This window comes from Prosopis cineraria, unplaced genomic scaffold (genome assembly GCF_029017545.1).
Source record: "Prosopis cineraria cultivar Desert tree isolate PC_DT_omini unplaced genomic scaffold, ASM2901754v1 PC13, whole genome shotgun sequence".
Classification (NCBI taxonomy): domain Eukaryota; kingdom Viridiplantae; phylum Streptophyta; class Magnoliopsida; order Fabales; family Fabaceae; genus Prosopis; species Prosopis cineraria.
The window spans coordinates 34,923,718-34,933,975 of NW_026555344.1; the positions used below are offsets into that span (position 1 = coordinate 34,923,718).

General features: G+C 30.9%; 1 protein-coding gene across 1 annotated transcript; it reads right to left on the reverse strand.

Moving 5' to 3' along the window:
• Positions 1–5,569: 5,569 nt before the first annotated feature.
• Positions 5,570–7,614, reverse strand: LOC129291827 (stemmadenine O-acetyltransferase-like). Its single transcript, XM_054929367.1, has 2 exons — positions 6,579–7,614; positions 5,570–6,175 (listed from the first exon to the last, which is right to left on the reverse strand). Exons 1-2 carry the CDS (start codon positions 7,489–7,491, stop codon positions 5,742–5,744), a joined length of 1,347 nt encoding a protein of 448 aa, XP_054785342.1. The 5' UTR covers positions 7,492–7,614; the 3' UTR covers positions 5,570–5,741.
• Positions 7,615–10,258: the final 2,644 nt, after the last annotated feature.

The following is a 10,258-nucleotide window of genomic DNA, read 5'->3' on the forward strand; positions in this document are numbered from 1 at the left end:
AAAAAACTCTTGCTTTTCTGAGTGAACTTATAAACTTATCCAAATGCCTTTACGTGCTATGTCACCTAGCTTGATCGGCACAGTGCTACAAAAGGAGATGCCCCACGACGCACTAATAAAATCTTATTAAATTTTATCCTTTTCCATCGACGTATTTCTCAATCTGTTGTATATCTGACCAGAAGAGGGACTAATAACAAAATAAAATAGCCTGTCAATCTGGGTTTAATTACATGTTAACCAAGGTAGAAAAATTTACGTCCCTCTCTCTGTCTCTCTCTCTCTCTCTATATATATATTAACACTTGTGTGGGTTTAAAAGGCATGCACGGATTATGGAAATTTATATCAAATTTCATAAATACACGTGGTTTCTGGGCTCTATAATGATAGAAGATTATAAAGTTAATACATTATATATTCGTAGTTTGTTGCCCATTTCTGGCTAGTTGGGATTCGTTTAATTTAAATTTTGACCCTGCATCGCAAATAGAACAAGGCTTTTCATCACAGCATTAATTTTGTGGTAACAGATACCAAAACCTTGCCCGGCCACTAATAATTCCACAAAGAGATTACTTGAATTTAATTTTGTCAATGCAAAAGCTCAAATTAAACAAGCAACTAAAAACATTTATCATTAAATAAATAAAAAATTAATCATTTGGTCCCTATATAGTTTTGACATGGTTGTAATTCAATTATTAAGTTTTACCTCAATGCAACTCAATCTCTATAATTTTGATTCAATTGCAACTCAATTTCTAAACTTTAACTCATTTTAACTGATCAATCTCTATAGTTTTAGTAATTTAAAACATTAGCCCCTAAGTTTCAAGAAATAACTTTTAAACCTTATAATTTGATTCTTTAAAACATATAGGGATCAATATTTAAAATGGTTAAAAGTTATAGGGATTGAGTTGCACTGTGTCAAAATTCAAAGACAAAATTGTAATTGAGTCACTATTAAGGATTGAGTCACAATGAATCAAAATTCAGGGATTAAATTACATATGAAAACTATAGGGATTGGACCAAAATATTAATTTTCTCTTAAATTAATAAGAGAAGAGATCTTCACAGAAAAAATTCCCCAGCAATGGCGGCAGCATCCGACCACGTATGTTCACAGCATGTAACATTAATGAACTTCTTTGATGAGTTGTTTGATCACTTGTTCAAAGGCTGATTTCCATATCAAAGTTGTCACAGCTTCAACCCTAGTAGGCTTAAAGCTGAATCCTCTTGAAATTTCTTCTTGTAGTCTACACAAACTATATATCCTCACTAAACAAGAATCCCTTCATTGCAATATTCTTCTCAACTATCATGCCATTCATGTCAATCTCCATGCCTTTCGATGGAAAAAAACATAGAAGCTTCCATATTAAGAAGCGAAGAAGAATCAGTCACTTCACTTGCATGATCTTCCATTGCCTTTTGAGACCGAGCTTGGAGGAATGAATCTATTGTTGTTTCGTCACATACCTTGTGTGAGACGCACACACAAATACATACATACATATATATATATATATAGCTATACCTCCAGAACCAAACACACTGACCTGAACAGCCATTACTTGACGATCTTCATCTTCATCGTCCTGTTTAGGTTTAACGGGATCTAATGAAAGAAACCCTCTTTGAGTTGTTGGTTATCATTTTTCTCGAGAAAATCTGAGAGCTTTGAGGGAACTCTAGCTTCAAGGTAGAGGACACCTTCATGGTTGCAATCAACAAAGAGATTGCCTTTGTTTCCTTTGATTCTTCCAGAGAATGGATTGTAGAGAGTGAGAACTTCTGATAAAGAAGCCTTCAACTTTTGTGACATTTTGGGAAAGTCATGATGATCATCGGAAGCAGAGTTTAAGAGAACCATTGAAAGGTAAACAGTAGGAGGAGGGGTCTAACTCATCGAGGAGAGAAAATTTGAAGTGTTTAAGGTGATTTGGAGTTGGAGATAAGGGCTTTATGGTGATTTTGGATACAATCTCAACCTTGGCTTCTGCCATTTAATTTCTCAGACAAAGATTTGTGAGATAGTAGAAGAACAAATGGCTTTTGTACATAATTCCAAGAAGGTTATGGTTTGGATGATTTTCTTGGGAGAGGTTGAGGAGCTTTAAATACTGAAAAATTTGAAAGCTTCCTCGATGGGACTGGGGGGCATGCGTGATGAGGAGAATAAATTTTTAATTGCCATTGCAATTACAATATACTACCTTAAAAAATATAAAACATTTTTTGATAGGTTAGATATTTAAAAATATAAAGCATTTTTAATATTACAAGATGTAATTAATGTGTTTTTCCCCCAAAAAATACACTTAATAAATGAATTATTTTTTATTTATTTTAAAGTAAAATATCTTGTTGAATAAGGATAAATATGAAAAAATGATATTGTTTGAAGACAATTAATTAACTTATTAAAACATGATATTTGATTAAAAATATCTTATATTTTTAAACAAACATAAATTGACAGGTTATTAATTAGGCCAAGCCATCGTAGGGTGAGTTCAATTGACAGACTTTAATTAGACTCTCCTTCTTCGTATTATTCAACTTGAAACTAACAAAAATGGATTCATGAAGGCTAGATGAGAATACAATTACCTGACTGCACAACATGTAGTCAACCCCTCGCGCGCGTTTGAGTTTGAGATGACAAGGACGGGTTGAAAAATCCCTAAATTAAAAATACGCAATCTAAAAAAATCATAAAAAATGTAAGACTGCACCGTTTCATCCTTGTAAGGTATATTAAAATGTCTCTCATTTTATATAAAACGTAGTAATTAAAAGAAAAGAAACCAAATTAAAGAGCGTTACAGAGTGTAGCTTTAAAGGCTCCAAACCCTTCTTAGGAATGTCCTGTGTGAAACCATTTTTAGTAATTTGCTACTCACATTCCCTTATTTAGCATTTCTTAAAACAACAATTTGAAATATTCATTAATTTGTGAAAGAAAATCATTTTCAAGTAATGATGATATATTTGATAAGTTTTTTCTTTACAAATTGTCAAGTCTCACTTGCAAATTCCTATTTCAAGGGTTGCAAATTATGGAAAAAAGTGGCAAAATTTTAAACCAATTTACTAAAAGATCTTTGATCCGCACTCTTATACCACAATTTTTAAATATCTTAATTTATTTTGGGTTGTTTTCTTTCTCTTTTAATTGATAAATTTCTCTAGGACATGGTTATATTATATTATATCATATTCGAGTACTGTCAAATCTAATTAATTTATCCACATGGTTAGACTGTTGACCTTACTAAAAGAAAATTGTGTGCCTTCTACTCAACCTCAACCAAGATTTGTTTCTGGATTATTTTTCCAAGATTGTGGTATGTAATTGGATTTTAGGAGGCATTTTCATAATCTAGAATGAGAAATGGCATTAAAGAATCAAAATATTGAATTGAATTTGAATAAGGATTAAGATATTTAAAAATTGTGATATAAGAGTGCGGATCAAAGATCTTTTAGTAAATTGGTTTAAAATTTTGCCACTTTTTTTTCCATAATTTGCAACCCTTGAAATAGGAATTTGCAAGTCGGACTTGACAATTTGTAAAGAAAAAACTTATCAAATATATCATCATTACTTGAAAATGATTTTCTTTCACAAATTAATGAATATTTCAAATTGTTGTTTTAAGAAATGCTAAATAAGGGTATTTGAGTAGCAAATTACTAAAAGTGGTTTCACAAGTGTTTTTTTTATATAATTAAAGAATTTCACCTGTGAATTCTTGTTATGATGGATGCAAATCATGAAATGATAGTAGTGAATTTGGACCAATTTACTCAAGGTTCTTTAGTCATTTAGGATTTTCAATTAATCTTTTAGTCCTTATTTAAGTTTAATTCAATTTCTTGACCCTTTAATATCATTCTACTACAAATATGTAACACTCAATAATATAGGTTATGAATTGATCAGTCACTTCTTGTTAGTTTTCTCTACTCTAGATATAATATATATAGCATTTTTTAAAAGCTTTGCTTAATCTAAAATATAGGACATTGAATATTTTTTTATAATTTTTTAACTTTACCTTTATTTTATTTATAATGTTTTTCAAAAAATAACTCATTAAAATTTTATTTTTATTATTATTATCAAGACATTCATAAAACATTAATAATATAATTAAATTTTAATTTTTTTAAAATTGTAAAATAGTTGTCAATATTTTTTGTTATAAATTATTTTCATATGAAAAGGTTGGCCCTCTTGTGCCAACCATGGTACCTTAAGGGAGGCATGGCATTAAATTGAGAAAATTAAATATAAACGATAAGCACTATAAGAGATGGTGTTCTGTAACCATCAATCAACAGCATTTGGATGATTGGATCCCCACTCCCAATACTAATTAATTAAATTTAATTGTGACCAGCTGTACATCAAGCGAGGAATGCTTCCTCGGGTACTTCTTATAAGATGAAGAAAGAAGAATTTTTTTAGTTGTATGCTCATAAATTATGTTATTAATTTTTCATTACAATTTTTTTATGGCTTCTATTAAATATTAGTAAGAGAAAATATGTTGTTATGAAATATATATTTAATAGAAGTAAAGTTAAAAATTTATTAAATTTTTAAACAAAATTTAAAAAATATGGTCTGATACAATTTTTTAGAAAGATGTTGACAACTATAATTTATAAATACAAATATAGATACTTTTAAATTTATTTATATCTAATTTAATTAAAATTTATCTATATTTAAAAAATTATAAAATTATAATTTATAATATTATTGATTTATTGTCATGTTATGTTATTTTATTAACAATTAGATATATTATCACTTTAATTCTTATATATATTATATGTATTTAAGATTATTTTTTATTTAATTATTATATTATCATCCGTCTAATCAATTAAATTATAAAAATTGAGAATAACTGACTTTTCTGGTTTTACATTTGGTTAGACTTTTAAAACATTACTTTCGACCCCGCTTCTCCAATTCTTTTAAATTTAACTTAAAAATCTCCCTTTCCTTCCTTTCCTCAGCTACTTTTTTTTGCCAACCATCACCCAGTTTCTAAGTTTCCAACCCAGCACACTTTTAATTACCCACATGGAGTCTTAAAACTTCGTCAATTTTAATGTAAACACACGTAAATCCTTTTATTTTTCCGTAGGGTACGCGGAGGGGTATCATTAACTAAAATAATTTTAGTAATGTGTGAATTAATTAGTTCACTAACTTCTATATTCATCATCTCGGAGGGAGTAGATACATGTTTCATTAGAGGCCATCAATTCATCACAATTAGGAAGAACCAGAAAAAGGATATAAAATGAACAGAACAGAACAAAAAGAACTTAACGTACGTATATAAGGATATTATCATTCCTGCAATTCAAATCCAAATACTAATATTATTTCTGCATTAATTAGTACTCACGTCACTTATTTGACATTATTTAACGAGGGCAATGGGAGGATTCAGGAGCAAGCTCTTTAGATCATAAACAATTGAATTGAAATCTTCTAGTTGAATCCAAAATAAACATACAAGCTCTTGCATGACCAACAATATGAAGTTTATTACAACGAGGCAATAACAGGAAATTACACAGTTTAACAGATAATTATAACTTAATTTTTAACAATCCCATACATAACCATATATTAACGTTCACACATAATATACATGAAGTTCAGCTTAAAATACTCAACTACATGAACAAGAAACTAGTTAAGGATCAAAAGAAGCATACTGAAGAAGATTGTTCTCGAATTCAAGCATATGAAGCTCATTCAAGGAGACCCAAGCCTCTATTCCATCCCCAGATCTTGTTGGCATCAAAATTATTACATTTCTTGTAGGAACTCCCACAGTACAAGCCCATGTTGGCTTGCCCCATCCGAAGTCTGTTTCATAGAAACCAAACCTAACCCAGCTACTAAAGAGATAAAAAGGAACACCTTTCTCGGCCACCATAAACCACGCTTGTAACATTGATTCAAGGGTTTCAACAAGCTCTTGACCATCTCCTTGAAGCTTGCTCACATAATCTCCATCAACCATTTTTATGGTTTTTCTGACTACTTCTGCCACATCTTGTAGCTCCATTTTCATTTCTTTATCAACTTCAAGCAATGGAGAAAATGCAGGCACAAAGAGATTACCTACATTTTGTCAATGAAACAAGCTCAAATTAAAAAAGAAAACTAAAAACATTTGCAATTAAATAAAGAAACAATTAATTATTTGGGCTTTATGATTTTGACTTGATTATAATTCAGTTTGCAACTCACTCATTGTAGTTTTGACTCGATTGTAACTGAGTCCCTTGTAAATTTTAATTCAATATAACTTAACTTTTATAGTTTTGACTCATTGCAACTCAATTCTTCAACTTTAATTTACTGCAATTTAATCCCTATAATTTTAGTAATTTAAAATTAAATATATGGACTGAATTGTAATAAAATCAAAAACATAAGAATTGAGTTATGAATCAAAATTCAAAGACTAAATTATATCCAAGAATTATAGGAACTGAAAGAAAATAAGTGAAGTGATCATCACCAAAAGAATTCTCCGGCAATGGTGGTACCATCCGGCTACGGATGTTAACAAGATGTATCATGAATGAACTACTTTGTTGAGTTGTCTCTGTGGTTCTTGCAGCTTCCAAGGCAGATTTCCATATCAAAGTTGTCACAGCTTCAACCCTAGTGGGCTTAAAGCTACATCCTCTTGAAATTTCTTCTTTTAGTCTACTCAAGTTATCTTCACTAAACATGAACCTCTTCGTCATAATATTCTTCTCATCTATCATTGCATTCATGTCAATCTCTATGCCTTTTGGTGGAAAAATCGAAGAAGCTTCCATATTAAGAGGCGAAGAAGAATTAGCCACTTCGCTTGCGTGATCTACCATTGCCTTTTGAGACCAAGCATGAAGGAATGAAACCACTGTTGTTTCGTCACATACCTTGTGTGAGATGCACACACCAATAGCTACACCTCCACAGCCAAACTCACTGACCTGAACAGCCATTACTTGACGATCTTCATCTTCATCGTCCTGTTTAGGTGTATAGGGATCTAATGGAAGAAACCCTTTTATCTCTCTGAGTTGTTGGTTATCATTTTTCTCGAGAAAATCTGAGAGCTTTGAGGGAACTCTAGCTTCAAGGTAGAGGACACCTTCATCGTTGCAATCAACAAAGAGATTGCTTTTGTTTCCTTTGATTCTTCCAGATAAGGGATAGTAGAGAGTGAGAACTTCTGATAAAGAAGCCTTCAACTTTTGTGACATTTTGGGAAAGTCATGATCATCAGAAGCAGAGTAGAAGAGAACCATTGGAAGGTAAACTGAAGGAGGAAAGGCAATCTCGTCAAGGAGAGAAAAATTGAAGTGTTTGAGGTGATTTGGAGTTGGAGATAATGGCTTTATGGTGATTTCGGATACAATCTCAATCTTAGCTTCTGCCATTTCTCAGACAATAGAAGATTTTTGTGAAAATGAAACAAAAATCGGCTGAGAGTAACTGCAAGAAGGCTAAGGTTTGGTTGTTTTGGGAGAGAATCAGGAGAGCTTTAAATAATACAGAAAAGTTTGAAAGCTTGGTGTGTTGTGACTTGGGGGGGGGGGGCATGCATGTATTTATTACTATTATTATTTTTTGACAAAGGCATGCATGCATTTATATCGACATAAATATATCAAGTGTTGGATCAGTGTCAAATAAAAAAAAAAAGAAAAAGATTATAAGCTCCGACGGGGGGGTATAACTTTAGGATAAATTATATCATTTTTATAATTCAAAATTTATAAAATTAGATTATACCTTTTAAAAAAAATTTATACATATAGAATTTTTATAAATAGTTATTAAAAATATAGATAATGTATCAAATCAATTTTTTGGTCAAAAGTAGTAAATCGAGTTTTCTATAAATATCACAAGTATTTTTCTTTTGTGAAAATTAATTATTCATTAATTTTTTTAATTTTTAAGGATAATATATATAATGGATAAAAATATAAGGACTTACTTCAAACAAAATAAATTATAAAGACATAATTTAAAATTAAGAAAAATATAAGGATATGTGAATTAATAAGTGTGGGATGTGTCGCAGCAACTTTTTTGAGCTTGGCACACGCTTAAAGTCAAATAAAAATTATTTGGCCATCCACCCACCCTGCCAACCTTTTGTTCTGCATGGGAAAAATTGTCCGCTTCAATATTTGCTGGTCAAAAAGCATTTAATTGGCCTCCTAAGAAGTCACAAGCCTTTTTTTTTTTTCACCTTTTTAAATACCCTCCACTGGTAAAAATCGGTGCAAAAAGACAAGGTCATATTATATTATAAAAGGTTCCTACGTTTAAGTTGAGGAAAATCAAAAGTCTTAGTATCTAAACTATAATGTATCACTTGGTGGGCAAGCCTATTGACATATTAATTAATTCGCTTCTTTGCACCTATGATAAAAAGTGATCGTTTAGTATTTCATTATAAGATCTCTAATATTCTCTAGGATACTGGTGAGTGGGTGATTTTGGGAGAATTCATGAGGATGAGCGCTTTGAGAGAATTTAAGTAGGTATTAACTTAAGTAAGCTTGCTATTCTAAAAAGTTGAAACCTTATTGGATGGCTTTAAGTTCAGTTGTGTTATACAGGTGATAACCAATGTACTTGGTAAAGCCCTTTATTCAATTTCCTTGATCATGCATCTCGAATGAGTCTACTACAAGAAGTAACACCATAGTTATTGATAGAGCTGTCAATTTTAGGCCTCATCCAACCTGCTTCAAGAGGATACCATTTGGTTATTGATCTCTCATTCTGCATAGACAAGCTATCGAGTCTTGATTGCAAGTTTTAGTCATTGGTGATATCCTAGATGCATGTGAAAGCAATGTCCCTATTTGGAACATCTTTAGAGTAGATGTTTGTGCATCTTGGTTTTCAAATATTCTGGTTGACACGTGCAAAGAGTCTTTAACAAGGGACTTTTTTCTTGCATTTGGACCTCTTGTATTATTCTTTGCATTCCATAATATCCAATTCTATAAAAGAAGAGAGAAGAAGATATTTAATTTCGATTGTTTAACTTGTTTTTTTTCAAACTTCTTGAGAATTCTTACAGTCCCATAATATATGAATAGAGGAATCAAAGGAGTTACATCCAAAAGGTCAAGCCCTTTGGCAAGCACTAGCTTCTTCATTGTTGATAAACTTAGTTTAAAGACAATCTCAAGCAGCTTTTTAGAAAAAAGATTTAATTTTTTCACAAATGAGCCATTTTCAAATGGTAGACCAAATACTCGAGTTGTTTATACTTCCTTAATTTTCAATATATATGTTCATGTATAAGTTCAAGAAGTCTGACGTTTGGCTAATGTTCTTTGGGAGAGACTAGCTCGGGAGCCTTCAAATACAGAAAATTTAAGCTTTAATTTGTTGGTGCCAGAGCTCTGCGTGAACAAAACGAAATGATGTGATCATTTAATAATTAAAATATTGCACTTAATTATTAGATTGATGCGAAGTCATTGGGAAATTTTAAATGAATAATAAGTCACGATTTGTCAATGACAAGTTAAAATATTTAAACATAAAATTTTGCAAATATACATGGTAGGGTTGCACATCGGATAAATTGCAATTTGCGATTCAATTGTTGCCACGTATATGGAAGAAGATTGGCTTATCAGAGAGTGCGCGATGGGAACCTAATTTGGTTTTGGTTTAAGTTAGGCACCGGAGAAATTAAATGCGACCAACCACCAAAGAGATTTGACGTGGACTCAATCAATTCAATATAACCTCCATTCGAATCTCATTTAATTTTGGATTAAATGGTAACTTTGTTCTGGAAGATTTTTATTGGATATAACCGGCTGTATTGATACAATGTTACCCTAACAAATTAAAAAATAGTTAATGTTATCTTACAATAACGTTTTACCAACATTGGCTGTTATTTGAGTATTGAAGAGAAACTGAAGGGGTAATTTGTGTATATCTTAAACTTTTAATTAATATAATGTTTTTGAATTATCAACTTTTAAATTAAAAGAAAGATTCAACAACTTGTTATTGCTCAAAATAAAAAAATAATTGGATAAACATTCATTTTTGCTCTTAAAGCATATTGGTAGGAGCATTCAATAGTTTAAAGTACTTGTTGTAGCATTTTTTTCTCTTTAATTTATTAAAATGGGGCCAATTAAATGATAAGTGACATCC

Bases quoted from the DNA above. Each gene is read 5' to 3' on its own strand.
- LOC129291827 (XM_054929367.1), bottom strand. From the start codon at position 7,491: ATGGCAGAAGCTAAGATTGAGATTGTATCCGAAATCACCATAAAGCCA. The intron at 6,176-6,578 runs GTGATGATCACT...GACAAAATGTAG, and splicing joins ATTGCCGGAGAATTCTTTTG to GTAATCTCTTTGTGCCTGCA.